This window comes from Talpa europaea (genome assembly GCF_964194135.1).
Source record: "Talpa europaea genome assembly, chromosome: 6".
NCBI classification, from domain to species: Eukaryota; Metazoa; Chordata; class Mammalia; order Eulipotyphla; family Talpidae; genus Talpa; species Talpa europaea.
In genome coordinates, this window is record NC_140072.1 from 6,248,794 (window position 1) to 6,270,663 (window position 21,870).

Below are 21,870 nucleotides of genomic sequence, written 5' to 3' on the forward strand. Positions count from 1 at the left end.
GGCCTGTAACTATTTCAGGGAAACAAAGGAGCTGAAAATGTCAATTTTTGTACCTGCAGTGAAAATATAAGATGGGCTTTTTAAAAAATCTATGTAGGAAATGAACATGAAGATATGTATTTGCTTTACCAAGAAAAGCTCTCCCACCCTCTTTACAAAGGACGGAGTCTGAAAGCCTGACCGTTAAAGATAACTTTGATTCCAGACTTAAAGAGTTGCTTAAATTTTAAGCCATGGTTCTCTTTAAAGAAAATCTTTAGGCTCAGTAACAAACTTTAAAGAAAAAAAGTATTCGGGATCTGCATTGAAGTGAAAGTTACTGAAGGTTGCTCCCACTGAAAGACTTAAAAGAAGAGTTTTTCAGTGACAAAAAACATAATGTTAAATAACTGGCCTTGTTTCGCATGTCTTTTGTTATGATAAACATGTTTTTCTTACCAAGAGACCCACAGTTTTTAAGTTGTCCTACTTCGTGGAAATAGGATAAAGTCTCTATTTCTTAGGTAGAAATACCTCCCACATTTTAACATGACTAATGTAGGAAAAAGACGAAAAACCATTGTGTCAGTGAAAACATGCTTTACACAAGAGCAAATGACTACAAATGTTCTTTATTCCCCTACAAGTTTTTAATTGATTAAGTAATACAGATCTCTCTGGTGGTACAAGTCAATCTCCAATTCCAAGCCCTAGTTTTTCTTTTCAAAGACAAGAAGAAAGATGACAAGATTACTTTCAAACACACGGTTGCTCTAAAAGGGAAAGAAAGCATTACCTCCAAGCTTAAAAACCCCCCATCATGGGTAGCAGTGACTTGAGGGGATGGTTCAAACCATTCGCAGGATTTTCCCAGTAAATTCTTCAAGGTTTTCACCGAGGAGACTGTCAAAGCCCCAGAGCAGCGAGCCAAAGTCACGGCACTGTCTGCCCACCAGTTCACATCTATCAGAGGGTAAAGGGACGCTTTCTCTAATGGAGGAAAGGAGTCAACACAAATTATCAGTCGGTGTGGTTCAAATACAAGCCATTAAACCCAATAATCAATTTAAAAATCATACCAAGGCACTAAAGGTATGTTAAATAATAAAAAGAAAGTCACCAAATATTACAAAATGGTATCTCATTTAATAACAATCTGAATGCCAACAATTAGCCAAAGTCCAAAATTCTAGGAATGCAGAGATAAATAAATTACGGTACACAAAGAAAATAGGGCACGTTTCAACACAAAGAGTTAAAAGGTAGGTGTACATATTATGAATAAAATATTTTTTTAATATTCCTATATCACCTTTTCAGACAAACAAAAAAGAATTATACCCTTTTAAAAAATATAAGACAGAAATATAATAGTTTCCACTGGTGACTTACTCTTAAATTTGTGAGGGGGGGGTCAGGATCCCCAAGAGGCCACTTTCACTTAAGAACTATTTTAAAATAAAGGAAATGGCAGATTTGAGAAATGGCAGATTCAGAAAGGACTTTCTGACCACGGCCTGGTAACACCTTCAGCTGAGAGGTGTCCTCTTGACACCTGGAGGGAAGGAGCATCCATATCTCCAAAGACAGAAGGAAGCCAAGAGGAGTCTGAAAGAAGAGGCCTGGCTAATTGCCGCCTACTTCACTGCCCTTAGCTCATCCCTTTTGTCTTAGGAGATTTTCTATCATTTTCCATTCTTCTCCAAACCTACTATGATAATCTTGTCTTTCACTGCTTCTTCTAGTTTCTATTTCCTTATGAAGGTTCCAGTGTCTCGTGAACCTTGCATTACATAAATCTTATGCTTTTCTTTGGACGATGTCATTTATCAGTGCAATTTACTGGGTCCCAGCCAGAGAATCTACAGGACAATGAGAAAAAGACCTTTTTTCCTCCCCTATACTTGCAAATAATCAGAAAGAGGCAAACACCTTCCAGACCAAAAAAAGAATCTTTAGAGATGAAAATTAATCATTGTTCACCAAACCAAGGCATTCAAAAGGAAATGGCATTATATTACAAGAATTTTATTACCCATTTAATACCTTCCTTGTTTCATAAAGACCTGATGGGATTTAAAGGTAATACTTAAAACCTTGTAAGGTTTAATATTCAAAAATTACAGTTTAAAAATATGTAAACATTTGAGCAAGAAGATAGAGATTTCAAAACAGGAGCTCAGCTCCATGCGAATAACTCATTATTTCAATAAAGCACAGACCACAACAACTCAACATTTTCTTCTGACTTAAGCCTAAAGTGATCCAGAGAAATGAGGAACTCTGAAAAATTGTGGCAAAGCAGAGTCCCTGTGCTTACAGCTAGGTGTACAGAGGGGCAGAAGAGGAGAGGACCATCTAAATACGAAGTCAGCCTTCTGCTCTGACAAGTAATAGCGCGTTTCTGAGTGAATATGTTGGATAATGATATACCAAATGCAAATAACTACTTAATGCTTATTACCCTGTGAAGACTCCCTCTCTATTATCTCCCCTAGAGTATTTAAAAAGGAGTACACTCTCGACCTTTATACTCAGTGTGCCATCTCAAAGGTGGCCTATGGGCAGAATCAAGCTCTACCACCCGGGCTCTCCCTAAGCTTTGGGGGAAAAAAAACCATAAAACTAATACTCCACCATCAGAAAACTGGACCTCCTGCCATGTTCCAGTTCTGTGAAATATTGGCATTTCTACCAAAGTAAAGCAGAAGTAACTACAGGCCTTTTTTTATGGAGGGATAGCCGAATATGTACCTAAAATGTGCTGCTTTGACACGAGGATTATTTTGAGCTGGAACACTCACTGTCCTCCCCCTATTTACCTAAATACAGAACATAAATTTGCAAAGGTGCCCCTTCTCTCTACCAGGAAGGACAAGAATTAATCACCAAAGACAACTCTAGATCCCTAACCACCCAGGGACTGCATCAGAGGAATCCACACGACACATTTACTAACTAGTCCTTATTTTCAATTAGTTTCACCATGTATTTGTCTTCCCACAAAAACACCCCCTGTGGCCCCTAGAAATTCAAAGTTCTTTTCCTTTAGCTAGTCACTCCCCACAAATGTACTGCTCCTTGGTAATAGGCTTTATAAGCACAACTCCCAACCAACCCCGAGAGCGTGCTCCATTGCATGAGTCCCGGCCCATGCTAAGAAGACACTTCTGCTTTTCCCACTGATCCGTCTTTTTGTCAATCGAATTTTATAGCACCCAGCCACAGAGCTTCGGCGGGTAGGAAGGAAGAGACTTTTTCTCCCCCTCCACATATTGTCTCATATAAAGAGTGCCAGTATTACACAATAGGAGTCTCCTAAGGTTTTAATTATCACACTTTATACAACTCACCTTTGATTTTTTTCCTCTTCTCAGTTGAGAGTCTCCAACCAGGATTAAGGTCATCAAAGCCTGGCTAAAAATAAAAAATATGCAGGTCTTCTTTAATCAACAATGTGAAAAAAGTCTAAGATCTTCAAGAACTGTGGATTAATTAAAAAATTAAATAGGGCCTCTCTGGTGGCACAGGCGGTTGAGCGCCACGTTGTAGAGCTGTCTACAGCCTCCGTAGTGCGGGTTCCATCCCAGCCAGCCGGGGAGAATCCCACATGGCGCAGCAGACCTCTCCTGCCTCGCCTGCTGCTCCCCTCAGCAGTGCATTTCGTCAGTCTGCCTGTTCTATTCCCTGCTCTGTCTCTGGTGAATCCTCTCACCCTCCCGCGCATCTGACCTGTACCCCGGTTCTTGTATAAATAAATCTTAAAAAAAAAATTAAGTAACAAAATATAGAAACAGTGCTTTCCTTTGATCTCCCAGTTAAACCAAGTTGAAATTTACACTTCTCCAAAATCTTGAAAAGGAATTGTTCTAACACTCAAAAAGAGGACATGCAAGTATTGTGACTAAACTTAATGAAAATAAAGTGAATGTGCAAAGGACAGTAAGATAGCAAGGACACAATAAGCAAAACAAAACAAGATACACTAACTCCACATTACTCACACACATACTCGCCTAGCTGCTGGGAGGAGAACCATGCTGCCCTGTGAATCAACACTGGCCTGGCTACAGCCCTTCCTTTACCCTCCCAGACCTGGCTCCATAGCTCTGAGACAGGCCTCGGCAACCTTCTTATGACTGAAAATGTATCAAGTAAAAAAAAAAAATGTAACCAAGAAATCCTCAAACTGAATCCATTCATATTCTAATCTCATGGCAGGCAGCATGCTCACCATGCTCTCAAGTATAAAACAACTGAGATTAAGCCACTGCCAGACACCCTCTTGTCTCACTGTTAATTACTTAATTTTTAGAATTACAATAGCGCAGGAAAAGATAAGCAAAAATCATTTGGGTATTAAACGTGCACTCTTAAGCCTAAAAATGTGATGCTATACTTAAGTCAAATGTTTTTTCATCTAATGCCACAGAATAAGCATCTATGTTTCATTACCAATTTATCAGGGGCTGACATTTTAGTCTATTAAAATTGACATTTCTTTTAGTGGCCTGAAAGAATCTGCTCTCCACTACTATGAAAGTCACCCAGAGTAGTTAGTCCCTGAGAAGAGATGACAGAATTCTTCAAACATGATTCAGAACAAAAGTTACCATGGAAGAGGCTATTTATATGAAGGGGAAAAATGGATTATTCTGGTACATTTAATCATCAAAACAGGATGATTAACTTTAAAGGAATTAGAATACACACACAGTACATATTACTGAAAATGATCAACTAAACTCAAGTTCTATTGGACCGTTTACAAGAACATCAGAAGTTCTGGGATCCTGTGACTCCTCACAGCACCTGCGCCACAGCACCGTGTACACACCACCGTGCAGATGTGACATGGGGGTCTCCCTCCTCACACTTGGGTGTACCCAGGGGAGTGTGGAGTAACAGTTTAAAACTTTAGGACCAGCAAATAATTGTGATTCAGCCCTGAGTAAATTAAGGGATGTCTAGATCACAAGGAAATATAACAAAATACCTTGGGGAAAAATTTTAAATCATCTCACTGGCATAAGCACTTTGAGAATCCAAAATGGGTCTGTCTTCCTCAAAGTTAATGATGAGAAAGAGCACCATGAACACACAGTAACACTCTGCAAGAGCCAGTCTCCAGACACTCTGGGGTGGGGGTGGGGAGCGGGGGCGGAAGACTGTGGCATGCAGACTGCTTAAATAACGGGTATCCCCTGCAAATTCAGTGCTACACACAAGCATTCCGGATTTTTGTCAGTCTTGTATTGCCAGATTTATCACAGCGCCATCCCAGTAGCTGAATGCGAACGAGTGAACAAATTCATGAATCCCTTAAATCCTTTAAATCACTAAGCTCTAACTGGAATGTCCAGGCCACTGGGAGATCAGCTGGCAGTGTGCTGTCTCCCCACGCCCTCTCCACAGAGTGGCTTTCTCTGCCAATAAAGCAGCTACTTCCCATCCCCCTCCTCCTACCCCAACCACCCATCTGCTTTCTATCTCTGTGGATCTACCAGTTCCAGAGGGTTCATATAAAAAGTTCAAACAACCTTTCGCGTCTGGCTTCCTTCGTGGACCACGACCTTCTCAAGGGCCATCCATGTTGCTGCATGGAGCAGAATTTCATTTCTGCTGATGGCTGCACACCATCTGCTGGCGCAGAGCCATCATCTACCCCACTCTTCCGTTAATGGGCATGTGGGTTGTCTCTCCCTTGTGGCTGGTGTGAACTATACTGCCATGAGCATGGGCTTGAGCACAGTGTTCAATTCTTCTGGGCATACGCCCAACTATCTGCTTTTAGTCATAGCAGATTTCATTCTAGATACCTGAACCAAATGCTGAACTTCGCAATATGCAGAGCTTTGTGGAGCTACATTATACACAAGAGACCCACACAAAATTTCCAATGTAACTGCATCAGGCAGAGGTGGCACTCCAGACTGCCTGCCCCTCACTGCTTGGTAAGCCGCCATTCCACTGCTACCCGTATTTCATTCACACTGGCCCAAATTTACCTCCATTGAACACAGGAACCCACTGGTAGGGACAAGAGCAACTTGGCCATAGTTTATGACATTGGGTTCACGCTCTGTGGACCGATGCTTCGTGGACAGGATCCCCACACTGCCATGACCCCCATGAAAGCACACCAGGGGGCATTCTCTCCCGGCACCTGCTGATCGATCTGAGGAGCAATCCCCATGTCAGAACTGTTTGCAGGACACGCTGCCCTACGTCTGGAAACAGCCTAAAGTGCCCTGGCTTCACGGTGTGCAGGAGGATGTCCTGAGAAGACCAGAATTTACACAGAAAGGCTATTGTGACATAAAGGCAATCTTTCAAATGTTGATTCATTTCACAAAAATGTATTAGCATTGAACATGCCCAAGTCCTGTGGAAGTAATATACAGTCAGTGCCCATTTTCCAGGAGCTGAGGAAACAGCTACGGATTATACAATTAATTACATGGCTGTCAGCTTCTCTGTATCCTTCACTGATTCATCCACTTAACAAAATTAGTCTAGTACCTACTATGTGTCAAAGAGAAAATAAAACTAAAATGAAAAGGTAAGTTTTGTGTACTACATCTAAGTACAAATAGGCAAGCAATAAAACTTCTACAGTGAATAATGAAGGCCAAAAATGAGATGTAAATATATAAACATAACATATGGGAAATGCTTGAAATGAAAATCACTTGAGCAATTTTATTATATTCCCGACATGAACAAAACTTAATACTCACAGATTTCTAGCCAGATGGATTTTCATATTGACAATGAAAGCCAAAGTATTTAATCAACTCAAAACTGGATGGAAGTAAATCAGAATAGGCACTTCCACAACTATCTTTAATCATTAGATTTTACAGAGAAAACACTCAATCACACAGAGCATATTATGAAAACTAATAAAGTCATGAATTAGATGAAGAAAGTGCCAGAAGAGCTGAACTCACAATCCGATGAATGAGTTGAAGGTTGTACCGAGCAGCAGTAACATGAGTTCCTTTTCAGGCAAAGTTCAAACTAAAATTACAAGCAGACTACATAATATACATTACCATATAGTCCATTTGAAACTAACTGGCTGTCCATCCATTTCCTAGAAAAGCTACAAAGAGAGGCAAAGTTCTGTCCTTCCTGCTGACCCAAGGCCATTGACTTACAGACAGATGAGGGAAAAGCCACTGTTTCAGTGTTTCCAGCTGTTTAAGTGTTTCTAAATGTTTTTAGTCGTGCATGAATACACAAAAAGACACCCATATTTGGTGAATGCCATTATGCCTCTCTTACTAATATTTTCACATTTCTAGTGCTCACACAACTCTATGAAGTGTGATTCGTACAAACCACACGAACGATCTCCCCCGCCTTGTTTCCTGTTAGCAACAGAGCCAAAAGCCAATTTGCTCAGATTAAAGTCAGTATTTCTAAATGTAAGAACCATGAGAAGATACCCTGGAAAAAAAGCTTAACTATGGAATCAAAGACCTGAGTATTAATTTCAACATTTAGTATTAGAAGTTAACTTCTTTTAGCACTGTTCCCATCTATTAAAATGAGTTTGAGAACAGTTTTTAATGAGGTTGTCATGAAACAAATGACATAGATGAAAGCTGCTTTGTGAATAGCCAAGCTTTACCACTCAAATGCTATTTATTCCCAACAGCCCTCCACCCCACCATCACCACTGAATCATGAGCCTTTCCTCTGAGCTTATCTTTTCATGATATTAACATGCTGTTTCATTGAGCTGCTTATATTGAGCTGCTTTTAATTTCCTTTGCAAGACTATGAACTTCTGGGCCTCCCCGGTGTCGCAGCGGGCTGAGCGCAGCGCTGTGAAGCTGTCTGCAGCCTCTGCAGCATGGGCTGGATTCCCAGCCGGCCAAGGGGATTCCCACATGGCATGGCAGACCTCTCCCGTCTTGCCCGCTGCTCCCCTCAGCAGTGTACTTTGGTCCATCTGCCTGTTCTGCTCCCCGCTCTGTCTCTGGTGAATCCTCTCACCCTCCCGCGCCTCTGACCTATACCCCAGTTCTTGTAAAAAAAATAAATAAATAAAAGACTATGAACTTTTGAAGGGCAAGGACTGTGATTTACTACATTTTCTCCTCTAGCACTGATTACACTTTTCTACTCTAGCATCTCTAGCCAACAGTTGCACTTTATTATTTTATGAGTATGTTATTATAAATATAGTAACAACCTACTCCTATAGTAGAACTTTTATACACAAGCTCTGTACACTCACTCCAGTACACTACCTATTAGTGGCTTCCTTTATACACAAAAGTGCAAACCTAGAACACTCAGTCCACTGTGATTAGTCCCCAGGATAGAGGTGAAGGTCACAAGCAAAGTGCAGCTGCTGAAATCATCTTGCTAGCCCAAGATACCACCCATACCTCATGTCATAATACATCAGAAGTACTTAGCTATCTAATATAAAGTTAAGCGTTTTCAGTGAGAGACTATCTCAGTGGTTCTGTGGTGCTCCAGGAACAGATTTCAGTGCACATTCACCGAGGAAAGGGTTTTGTCTGTGTATCTTTGAAGACGATCAAATTAAAAAAAACCAATGTTAAAAAGAGAGTAATAATAGTGATTTTAACTATTCCTAACTTAGTACATAAAAACCTGATCTTTCAAACAGCCAGATGTTAACTAAGCTAATTCATGACATACCAAGGGGGGGATTGTGTAAGACATGCTGACATTCTCTAACCTAATGAATAGGGACTTTTTTTCCTACATTTTTTGGTTATTTTTAATGCATTTATTTTCCTAGATGATCATAGGAAAAGCAGGGAACTAAGTCAGAGAGATCCAAAACCAAATCTCAGCTCCACTGTTTACTTCGCAAATAAGTGGAAACAAAATAAGTGCTAAATAATAACTGAGTAAAAATATTAAAGCTACAAAACTACTGTATGCATGTATCTCTATTCTACTGAGCTGGATAAGCCTGAAATAAGTGTAACCTAAGAGCTCAGAATGTTCTGCGAAAATGTTGGCACCTCCTAGGAGTTTGTTCAAAAGAATATCACTAGGATGGCGCTTGAGACACAATGCTGGTTTGCCCTCACCGCTCCACAGCACACACCTCTGTGCCCATTTCTGAATTCCCTTTCTTTCCTGTCACACTACTTTTCTGATGGCCTATTCCAAATTACTGAGATAGTCACACATAGTTGTTCCCCGGTATCAAGATTTTTAAACAATTTTCAATCTGTTTTAATAGAATCAGTTTTAATACAAATAATTGATCAATAACATTAATGAGCTAAATGGCAAAAAAAGTCTAACCAGTGAAAAATTCAATACATGACAATAAGGACTATAACAAATGCAAGAAAGGGGGGGCAGGGGGTTTTCCAGATTTTCAGTAATAGTCTCTTTATGCTACACGATTGACATTCTGGGATACCTGCAACATGAAATCTTTTTTTTTTTTTTTTGGTACATATTTTTTTTATTTAAATATTTTATTTTGTATAATTCTTACATCTTTTTTTATCTTTGCACAATGTATGCATTTTCATTTTGGTTATATTCCCCATAAACTGCACCTCCCCCCCTTATTTTGACTCTAGTCCTTCCTTTCCCTGCCCCTCCCCTCCCCAGTGTGTCGCTAGTTTATAGTTGTTGATTTTGATTTTTACTTTGTATTGATTAGTCGTTTTCCTGGTCTCTTATTTAGGTTTTCTAGATTCCTGCTAGGAGTGAGACCACCCAGTATTTTTCTTTTTCTTTCTGGCTTATTTCAATGAGCATGATCCCTTCTAGCTCCATCCAGCAACATGAAATCTTAAATATGTTTCAAAATGTGATAAATATTTCTATTAAGTAAATGAAAATAATTTAAGAAACAAAAAGCAAAAGGGAAAGAAGAGACTATAATATTCACAGTTTTTTCTTCATTTAAGAAAAAATTGCCCAAATGGACAATTTCCTGCATTTAATAGAACATCAGGCTCTTCCGGATGACAAGCGCTGAAAGTTTCATCACTAAACATTGATAACCGTGATAAATAAAGTGCTACTTGGCTCAATTATCTGACATGCCAACCTAAATACATTAGACAAGTGGTCCTGACAGTTGATTCACTCCAATTCTACAGAAAAGACTGTAGCCAATTTAGGCTGTAATTTCAAGGGAAAAAGAAAATATGACCCTTGAATCCAGCTACTATAGTTGAAGTCTGAGAAGCACCTCTTTTATTCTGAACAAATTTAAATCCAACAAGTGGGGGGGAGGGTGTCAAGATGTGGAAATTAAATTGAATTCAAAGCAAGCAGCAAATAGGGGGAGAAAGGCAAAAAAAAAATTTTGAGGAACACCCAAACAAATAAATTTAAGTGTATAAAAAAGTAAGAAAATATAAAGCCATCTTCTTTTTAGCTGATATGCTTAAAAAAAAACAAACACCTAACTGCTTTTTGTGATTAAAAATTCTCTTAAAGAGTGCATTTAACTGATGAAGTGGAATTCAAAAGATTTTTGGTATAAGACACTGATCTGTTCAGTGAATGCACTCCAATCTGAGAATTACAAAACTATCCACCAAAGCTGGCAGAAGGCTACCCCTGTAGGAATAAGGGAATGGGGAAAGGAGAACAGGGGAATTAATCCTTAAAGTGCTGAAATGCAAGAGCCAGAGAAAAGTAAAAATTTTCCCTGTAGTCTTTAAATCTTAGCTCCATCACAATACTCAGTGTTATATGAGCAGACTTTACTTACTTGCCCATAGTGATTCTAGATTATGATACATACTAATTCTATTTATAAATAAAGCATTTAGTTTTTGAAACCTGTCATTTCAAGACACTAAAAAATAAAAGTTCTATTTTCTCTTCTCCTTCTGAGGCCAATATTACTAATTTTGCAAGACTCAGGAAGAACTTTCACTGAAAAATTAATAGCAAAAGTGAGTTTCTGCTGTAACAGTAAGTGGATAGCTCACATGCAGTATAGACAGCATACTGTACTTCAATTAAAACCAGTGCACAGCACTAATCTGCCCTTCCTACTGTACTGATGGCGTGATGAGTTAACTAAAGCTTTGGAACGAGGAGAATAAAAGCTGTGCACCACAGTAAAGTATCAACGACATGAAATCAGCACTGTCAGTACTCACCCGTAAGCAAGAATCATTCTAAGAATAATCATTCAGGAAACATACCTGCTCACTTTGATTCCATTCCCCTTGCTGCTTCAGTGATGGAATGGCCCAGATGCTCAGTTTCCCTGAGAAGTGAATTGTTGCAAGAGAGGTCCCATCTGGAGAAAGACTCATCTTAAAGATGCCGTCCTATAATAATAACATGACAGTAATGTTAGAGCACAGACTGGCAGTCACGCACGGAGGTCATAACTGATGCCTCATAATTAGGGTCCCCACAGCCTCAGAGAACCACAAATGTTCTATATGCTCTAACACATAAAAACTGGGCTCGTGCCCTTAAAACAGTTTTTAATCTAGTACTATAATTTACATATAACCCCAAATTCAAATATGCAAGCATTCCTTTATATTACACATCAATTATCACATTTATAATACCTTTTATGGGCAGATATTGACCAGATTTTGAATTTTGGGTCTACAGATTCCATATACATAAAATGTCTGGAATAGTCTATATGTCACATATGGGCCAGAACCTCTTGCTATGGAAAAGAAGGAAAGAAAGAGAGAGATGGAGGAAAAGGGGTCCAAGATTGATAGGCACAGAAGCGGTAAAGGGTAAATGCCTTCCTTAGTTTAAGGAATACTGTGAGTGTTTAAGATCTTCCAAATTTGTTGGCAAATTATCCAACTTAAGGAATCTAATTATTGCCACAGAACAGAGAAACTTTACGGTGTGCTGATTTTACAAGGTCAGTTTAAGGGTACATAGCGAAAACCTTGTCTTTCTTGTCGTATTTGTCCAAATAATCTCAGACCTTTCCTACAAGAACACGGTGGCTATCAGTTATCACAACAGAAACCATGTCGGCAAAGACACATGGGTCTACCACTTACAATACATCAGAAGAATCAAATAAACCCTAACTAGACCTCTAACTACTTCCCATTCAAGCACTTATTAAGGGTAGGACCTAAGAAACTTGTGTCCACAAAGAATAACACAGGAAGAGATGGCAGCCCATAACCGTATTTTTTCTGAAAATTTAGAATAGTGGCAATTCAAGGACCACCACTCCCAAATGCAATAATCAGGTGGGACCAGGCAGCATGCACACCCTTGAAGTGTCACAAGCCTTCCAGATGGCCAAAATCCCAACATTCTCTATTACGACTCCTTCAAGGCTAATGCCAAGTATCAGCTACAAAACTGAAAAATAAACATGACTATACTGAAATAAAATCAGAAGTTACCCCTTGCTCGGTGATCCATGAGCCTTTGCAGACAATATAGTTAAGTTGTTAGGTCTGAAGCAACCAAAACACATTAGCCATCAAAGAATCAAACAGAAGGCAAAACAACAAACAGAACAATTTCAGAAAGTGAGGAACATTGTTAGGTGAGTAGATAAGTTCAAAGATCAGCATCTTTACTCTCTCAAGCACTGAAATCACTAACTGAATATAACCAGTTAAGCCCAGAATATCAGGATTCAAAGGAAGAGATTAAAACGCCTGGGAAAGAGAAGCAGTAAAAGCACAAGCACTTTAAACAAAAATTTAAATCTATCAGCTCCCTTCCTCTGAGAGAGATAAGGGAAGGAGCAGATGTGGACCTGGCAGTCTCCTTGCACAACTTTAAAGTCAGTAAGGCCCCAGGTTTTGTACAACACAGATCTCAGAATAAAGTTTTATTAGCTGAAAGTACTCCCCACTACCCATAATGTTTCCACAGGAAGAAACTGAAGACCAGAAGAGTTAAGAAGTTTGCCCAAGGTCATTCCAGTGGCGATAATTTAACAGCCTTGTCACCAAGAAAATAGTGAATATGCTAAAAAAATTTTGGTTCTGCCCCCTCCCTCTCTGTTCCTTCCATTCCTACTCTCCCTTCCTTCCTTTCTTTCTACATTCTTTTTTTTTTTTTTTAAGATTTATTTGTTTATTTATTCAAGCACTGGATACAGCCAGAAGCGCGGGAGGGTGAGAGAATTCACCAGAGCCAGAGCGGGGAGCAGAGCAGGCAGAAGGACCGAAGTACACTGCTGAGGGGAGCAGCGGGCGGCAGGAGAGGTCTGCGCGCTGTGTGGGACCCTCCTCCGGTGGCCTGGGAGCAGCCGGGGATCGAACCGGCACTGCAGAGGCTGCGGGCAGCTTGGCAACCCAGCGCTCAACCGCTGCGCCACCGGGGAGGCCCAACATGTTACTTATTTTAATACGGTGGGTTTCTGGTCTCCTTAGTTTCATCTGATACTATATTACCCATCCTACAAGTTTCCCATTCCTTTCTTTTAACATTTTGTTGTAGAAATTTGTACTCACATCACAAAATTAGAAATGATAATAAATGAATTCTCACAAGCCCAACAACAGCTAAAATAAATATCAACATTGCAAGACTACTTCAAGGATCCTACCCCAAACACCGTGTCTTCAGTGGTTTTTTCCCCCACTTCAAGTATTTTAAAGTAAATCCCAGATACTAAATGTATATATACATTAAGCATGTATTTCTTCAATTTCCCAAGTTACTTGTTTAACTTTCTTACCTATGCACAGTGAGAAAATACAATTAGTAGCAGTAACTGAATTGTAGCCAATCAATGATAAATCACCTATGATACTTTAGAAACACTATGCTTTATCTTCTGAAATAAAAACTACTTTTTATTTGAAGAAACATATCTTGGTGTCTACAGCACACAGGTTATTCCCGGCCAGGGAATAATTTATTATCCCAACAGTAACTGTGACACAAGATCTAAAGGCACAGTTAGAAAATCCATACTAAATTCTGTGAACACAGCCTGCAGTATTTTTGGAAGTCTGAATGCCTGTTGGTTGACAGGAGAGAATTCTTGAGTGTGTGCTTTGTAAATAGGAGGAAATGGCTTTTTAATCAACTGCACATCACAATAAAAGTAAACTTCAAACATTCAAACCATAATTCCTTATAATGTATTGAGATTTCTCAGCATAAGTGAAGAATAATCTTATTCGAGTCTCTTTCCTTTGAATTAAGTAGTTCTAAAGGTAATAAAATTGAGGTATAGCTATAATTTTCACTTTAGTTAAAATGGTTCTATGAATTTCTTTCACACTCCACAACTGTGAATGTCACTTCATTTTGATCATTTCTATATGTTGATCTAGAATTTAGATGATGTTGAATGTTGGTGTAGAATCAAGATGTTGACCCAGAATGTTGCTCGTCTATAGCCTGGCAATGATGTTTTGGATTGGACACTGAAAGCAAAGGCAACAAAAGCAAAAAACAAACAAGTGGGACTACATCAAACTAAAAACCTTCCACAAAATGGCAACCATCAACAAAATAAAAAGGCAGTCTATAGAATGGAAGAAAACAATTGCAAACCATAGAGACATTTAGGGATGCATAGCCATAACATGCACGGAACTCATACAGCTCAACTGCAACAAAAAGCAAAAACAAAAACCCCAGTTAAAAATGGGTGAAGGCTCTGAATAAACATTTTCCAAAGATGACACACAGATGGCCAACAGGTTCTGGGGAAATGCTCGACATCGCAATCATCAGGAAAAGGCAAATCAAAACTACAACGTGGTATCACCTCACACCTGTCCGGATGGCTACTGTCAAACAGCCAAGAGAAAGCAAACACTGGTGGGAATGTGGAGAAAGTGGAAGCCTGTGCACTGCTGGAGGGAATGTAAAAAGCGGCACGGCCACTGTGGAGAAGAGAAGGGAGGTTCCTCAAGAAATGAAAATGGATCCCGCAATCCCACCTCTGGGTAGAGCCAAAGGAAATGAAACACTATCTTGGAAAGATATCTGTAACTCCATTTTCACTTTGTTATTATTCCTAATAACCAAGGCAAGGCAGCCATCCGGGGGTCCACCGATGGAAAATACACACCCAGGAATATTAGTCAGCCTTAAAACAGAAGGAAATCCTGTCATTTACAAAAACATGGATGAACCTGCAGGGCATTAGGCTAAAAGAAATAAACCAGACACAGAAAAGCAAGCAGCATGCCGCATGGCTGTGACAGCAGGGTAGATGAGTGGATGCCCAGCGGGGGTGGGGAGTGAGGGCAAGGGAGCGGCTGGCAAGGCAGAAACTCGCAGGTATCAGATGACTGTGATCTGAGGACCTAGTGTCTCCCATGGTGACCAGGGTTGATAACACTGTACTGTTTAACCGAATTGTGCTAAGACAGTAGAACTTACATGTTCAAATGTACAGGGGGAAAAAAGCAAATATGGGAAATGATGGATGTGCTAATTAACTCCAAAGAGGAACATCCTTTCACAGTGCACAGGGATATCAAGACATCACACTTTAAATATCACGCAATTCTACTTGTAAATGATACCTCAGTTAGGTGAGGAAAAGGAAAACAAGCAAGCACGTGGTGACTCACACTTACTGCCTGCTTCAGTCTGCTCTGTCCTGGAGGTCTGGCTGCACTTGAAGGTAGTCACTCCAGGTAAGCCTCACTGGGTAGGCAGCCAGGGGCAAGCAGACAGTGCATGCAGAGACCTCACACCACGCGCTTGCTGTCTCCTCACACCACTAACTGATTCCCGGCCCTTTCAATTCATTGCATTATCACTTCAGTTTATCTCCCTGTCTCAAATCTCCAACCAAAACTTTTCAAAAGAGCCTTTTTGTAGCATGTGATAACTAGCAAAATACTATTGAAATTAATAATGAGAATAGGATTTCTTCTTCTCTCTACTTCATATTTGTATTAAACCACTATCTCAAATATCCATTTGGTCTTTTGTTAATTACAAGTACTAATTAAAGCCTTTTACTACTGGCAGCAATATTTAAAATAGGATCTGTGCCTTAAACATCGTGATAAACGTTTAACTATACCTTCTAAGAGAGATTCTTTTCATGTTAAATATTGGATCTTTGTATCAAGATTAGTTTAAATTGTCTCACTCTCTTCACCTGCCTATCAACTATATAGAACAATTAAAAATGAGTGAGTTCTATTCCATTATACTTTCAGATGTACAAGCTATATTAAAACAAAAGTACTGAACTCTAGTGAATATATTCAAAATGTTCTGAACAACTACATTTTTTTTTTTTTTTTTTTGGTGGGACCCTCGCCGGCAGCCGGCAGGGGAACAAACCAGCGCTACAGAGGCTGCAGGCAGCCTCGCAGCCCAGCGCTCAACCACTGCGCCACCAGGGGAGGCCCACAACTACATATTCTTAAAGGAAAAAAATAATCAGCTCAATACAAAGTGAACTCATAAGCATTGCTCTTCCAACACTTATTTGTTGAATGTTACATACTGAATAGTACATATTACATGCCAGACGCTGCTTCAAGTTCTAGAGAACAGCAGTATACAAGACAAACAGAAACCTCTACCCTCAGGGTGTTTAGTAGATATTTAAGTCCAGGGCAGTTTAGATGTCTGACCCAGGAGAATAAATACATATTAGAAATCTATTTTCAAATCAAAAAAGTCATCTTCAAGGGCCTCCCCGGTGGCACAGCGGTTGAGCGCTGGGTTGCCAAGCTGCCCGCAGCCTCTGCGGCGCCGGTTCGATCCCCGGCTGCTCCCCGGCCACCAGAGGAGGGTCCCACATGGCGCGCAGACCTCTCCTGCTGCCCCGCTGCTCCCCTCAGCAGTGTCCTTCGGTCCGTCTGCCTGCTCTGCTCCCCGCTCTGGCTCTGGTGAATTCTCTCACCCTCCCGTGCTTCTGACTGTACCCAGTGCTTGCATAAATAAATAAAAAATAAATCTTAAAAAAAAAAAAGTCATCTTCAAAAGTTTGGTTAACAACCTTAAGGGAAAAAAATACTGCAAATGTATGTAGGAAAGGAAAAAGGTTTAGGAAAAAAAGTTTCCAAGTCAATAACCTTATAAAAGAACATAAATGACTTTGATTATTAATAATCTGATATTTAAGGAGTTTTTTTAAAGAAGGCTATGCTTGTGACAAGGATACAAACTTCACAAGTAAGAAATTCTGAGATATATGATGTTTCCAGGACCTCTTTGGACTATATCCCCAAACCCAAGAAATTTTGTTTTTAATTTTCTTTGTTGAGACAACGATGACTTAAAGTAAAACTCACAAATCTTCAGTGCACCAACCCACAAAGTATATAAGTAAGAGCACATGCAATGGAGATCTGTAAGATCTAAGGTTCATTCACTTTGCCCTTTAAAGTACTCTGATGAAAATGTTTGAGAAGCACAAACATTAAGCCAATTTTCGTTACCTGTTCTTGTCCCTGGCGAGTGTACAACTTGACACTTAACTTCCTTAATAATCCCAGTGTTTTTGGTACCTACAAGATAAATGCATATAATTATTAATAAAATGCATTTCATTATAATAATATGAAAATCTCTAACAAACCTGGTATATGAAAAAATGGCTAAAAAAATCATCATTAGAAATCATTAGAGATCTTCATGAGATTCTCTCTTGTTTAGGAAAAAAAACATCTGGCAAGTGGTAAATCTTATAAAACATACCCATAATTAATCACTTTTTGTGTACATACATAAGAAGTCTAGTACAGTCAATGCAAATTCAAATCCACTTCTCAAATTAGGCTGCCCAGGGTTACCATTTTATCCCAACAACATTATGGAAAAGGTCAAAATTTCCAACAAAAATTTCCTTCATTAAGGAACTGCTACTATATTTGATTTAAAAAAAACAGTATTTGAAAAATACAACAGAGGACTATCTTTGTCTCTAGGTTTAAGAAGTATAAAAGCAAGGCGGTGGGGAAGAGTATAATTTAAAAAAAAAAAGAAAAACTACAAAGATTGTTGAAGATTAAATTTTAGGAACATAAAATAGCTTAGCCACTACAGACAACAGTTCGGCAGTTCCTCAAAGAACACCATACAGAGGATCACGTAACGCAGCTATTTCATGGAGGCACAATACTCAAAAGAACTGAGAAGTTTTCTGCTACTAGAGTGGTCCAAGTACAGACGGAAGGTTGCTTGTGAGGACTATGTAAATAAAATCTGAGGAATATCTCAGCATGATCTAGAATAGATGACCCTGAAGACTTCTATAACCTTGTGAGTTCGTGAATCCATAATTTTCATTCCACTTCTCTAAATATTATAAGACATTTATTAATAAAAAACAAGTATTCAAACAAATAATTGAACACAAATATTATTAGCAACACTAATCACAATAGTCAAAAAGTGGAAACAACCCAAATGTCCCTTAAGTGAAGAGTGGATAAGCAAAATGTATCACATGATAGATTGTTATTCAGTTATAAAAAAAGAATGAAGTACTCATACACACCACAACTTAAATGACCTCAAAAATATCAAAGCAAATGAAAGAAGTCAGATACAAAAGGGTACATATTATATGATTCCATTTATATAGTCAGTTTAAATAAATCCATAGAAACAGAAAGTAAACTAGTGATTGACAGACCATGGGAAGAGAGCAGAAGGAGCAATGATTGCTTAAGGGGCATGAGGATTCCTTTTAGAATGATGAAAAAATCTTAGAACTAGACAGCAGTGATGGTTGTACAGTATTGTTAATGTACTAAATACCACCAAATTGCATATTTGAATATTGTTAATGGTTAATTTTATGCTAAGTGAATTTTACCGTAATTTAAAAGAAAAAGACAGAAGGAAGGCACTGTTCTGCTGAGATTAAAATTTTTCCAACTAGAACTTGAGTAGCTGAAGACATTAGTGATGACCTAGCTCACATCTCCCAATATTTCCTCCAAAAACAAGAAAGGACAAGAAGGGGAAAATAAATCTATCTGAAAGCCACAACCTCAGCTTAAATGGAAGATAAAGGATAACACAGACTTCAAAATAACTAAGTAGGAATAGAAAAATCACCAATCCCAAGATGCCACTCCACTGCTCCTAGAAACCTCCACCCTTGCACAGACCTACCACAAGACCTGGTGGTAAGCAAAAGACGACTGGAAAAATACTAAAAGGTTCAGGGATCAGAGATGAGGGAAGTTAGCAAGATCTACTAAGATCTATCTAAAATCACCGTCAAAATTATAATACAAGAAAACTGCTCGGAAATAGAGAAAGATCTAAATCTATACATTGAAAGAGTCAACGGGGGTGGGGGGGCCTCTCTGGTGGTGCAAGGGGTTAAGCACTGCACTAATGAAGCAATCCACAGCCTCTGCAGCATGAGTTTGATCCCCCGCCGGCCAGGGAGAAACCCACATGGCGCGGCAGACCTCTCCTGTCTCGCCCGCTGCTCCCCTCTGCAGTGTATTTCAGTCAGTCTGCCTGTTCTGTTCCCCACTCTGCCTCTGGCGGATCCTCTCACCCCTCACACCTCTGGCCTGTACCCCAGCTCTTGTATGCATAAATAAATCTTTAAAAAATAATAATAATAAAATAAAATAGACAATGGACATGTAAGAGTAAAGGAAGGTGAGGATGAGAGTAGACAGCATCGTGTAAATATGTGCTTTGATAAAGTAGATATTACAACTAAAAAAGGGAAAGAGTAGGAAAATAGCTCGTTACTATATAAGCAATTAGTAGCAATTAAGGAATACCAACTAAATGATAAACTGATAAAATACTGGAAGGCACTAATAACATCAATAAGGAAATTTCATGAAATGCTGGAATGAATCCCCAATTGAAGAAAATTCAAGAGAGAACAGAAAGAGGAATTGTAAACAAATATAACAATTCCAAACATGTGAAGAAAAAGGAAAAAAAGGGGGTGGTCTAAATTCCCCCCCAAACTAAAGAGTTTTTACAATGGGAAAAACAAAAGCATCTTCAATGCTGATAAATCTAAAGACAGCAAAACTCATGATGTAGGAAAAATCTTTTAAATAAGCCAGCGTGTGAGGTCTGGTGGCCAACCGGAGGGGCTGGCCCGGCAGGAGCAAGGCCAGCGTGATAACACCAGCAAGGTCACAGCATCTCAGCAGAGGCAGAGGGGCGGGGGACCCTATGGAAATACTCTGATTTACTCAGGGAAGTAAGAAATCTTTCTTTTCTACAAGAAACAGGATTCCAAAAAGCCTATGTTCTTTCCAAAACAATATTTTAAACTGAAAAAGCAGCAGCAGCAATAACAAAAATACACTAAGATGTGTTCATTTCTATACAGTTTTCAAAACTTTGATCTTAAAAAACTACAAGATAATAACACTCTAGATCACTTTACGGTTTATCGAGCGCTTTCGCATACGTTACACCTGAGGGTGGCAAGAGTCTCAATCCACAGTGCCAAGCAGTGAGCTAAATTCCAAGCCCAGCCTTCTGATCCTGACACCGGGCTCTCTCCTTTCCCCCGGGCGGCTGAACTCTAACCTGGGATCCTTTCAACTCACTGTGTTTGTGGCCACTGCTGTCTCCTCCAACACAGTAAACTCGTTGAGGGCTGCTAACTTCATACTCCTAATATTTGGAGCAGTGATTCGATACTGAACAATGAACAAATAAAACTACCTCACATAGATGACACTGACATTAATTTGGAAACTTTAGTCAATGCACATATTGAATTTTAGTCTCTTTTACAACCTAGCAGCCTTGCAGAGACTAGAATATATGTCAGCAGCATTTTCCATCAATATCTGCCCCAAAACAATAGCAACCTAAAACAAACAAAGAGGAGGTTCGATGAGAGCAATATCTGCCACCTGACAAGAGGAACTAATCCTATAAATGCAAATGACTTTGAGGTAGGGCAGGCTATGCAGAATGATTGTAAGTTTAGCTTCAAGGCACATTTAAAAGGCACTAACATAATTAAAATACACTTGCAGCATTTCAAGAAGTTAATCATACAGCAGAGCATTCAATTTGCAATTCAATATTTTTCCCCACTTATTTTGCCAACGCACAAGCAATTTTCTTTTAAGAGATTCCAATACTGAAGCTTCAGGCCAGAGAAGGAAGGACCATGCATAGCAGAGCAGATTCCAACACTTCATTAAGGAGTGAAGTGAAAGCACAGGAGAATTCAAAGCAGCCAAGGAGAAGCTTGCAGGGCAGTGACAGGCTCTGCACTGCCCTGTCCCCAGGCACCCAGCACATGCAGACTTGACTGCACCCTAGTGAAGGGGACTTTCCCAGTTTGTCTACTTTATCTCCCCTGCATCCTCCACACTTCACTTTTTTTTTTCCATTCAACCTTTAATTTTGACCAATTTCCTAGCTAATGGAAAGCTGAAATAACTATAGAAGAAACCCCAGTGAAACTTTCATCTGGGCTCACTAATTATGAATTTGTTACCACATCTGCTTTCTCTGTGTGTATAGATACTTTCTTTTTTTTTTAATTTTTCAACAAACCCATTTAAAAATAAGCTGCAGATATCACACTTAGACGCAGAGATAAAGCTGTCCAAACTCTTACCCCTGTCTGCCTTGATACACGTCACATGTCAAGCTACCAGTGGGTGTGCACAAAACAGACAGAAGCAGGACCACATTGCTGCAGATATGAAGTTTAGGTCGGGTATGGATAAGCAACTACTTGCCCACTCCTCTTTTATAAATAAGTATGGGATAATCATCACCGCATGAACTTGACAGTGCTGATGATGTGTATGTAATTTCATGATAAGGCCCAGGGAAGGTGCTAAACAGGAACTAGAACCGGTTCCCTCTTTGCAGTTGTTAAAAGAGAAGGCTCACCAAGGAGCCAGAGGTAAGCTGGGAGGCTTGCCCATGCCCGGCTCCTTCTAGCCTGCAGTCCCAGCCCAGAGGGGAGCAGCACCCACCGCTGGGGCAGACCAGGCG

The 21,870-nt window shown here is 39.6% G+C and overlaps 1 protein-coding gene across 3 annotated transcripts in view; it reads right to left on the bottom strand.

Annotated features, from left to right (window-relative positions):
* The window catches only part of NBAS (NBAS subunit of NRZ tethering complex), a gene marked incomplete at both ends in the record, with an annotated part of 254,711 nt that overhangs the window by 184,794 nt on the left and 48,047 nt on the right, over positions 1 to 21,870 (bottom strand). For all 3 annotated transcript variants that reach the window (XM_084235165.1, XM_084235164.1, XM_084235163.1), the window contains 4 exons: positions 776 to 969; positions 3,333 to 3,396; positions 11,163 to 11,291; positions 17,346 to 17,414. In XM_084235165.1, the coding sequence (XP_084091291.1) occupies positions 776 to 969; positions 3,333 to 3,396; positions 11,163 to 11,291; positions 17,346 to 17,414 (456 nt within the window). The remainder of the gene's footprint in view (positions 1 to 775; positions 970 to 3,332; positions 3,397 to 11,162; positions 11,292 to 17,345; positions 17,415 to 21,870) is intronic.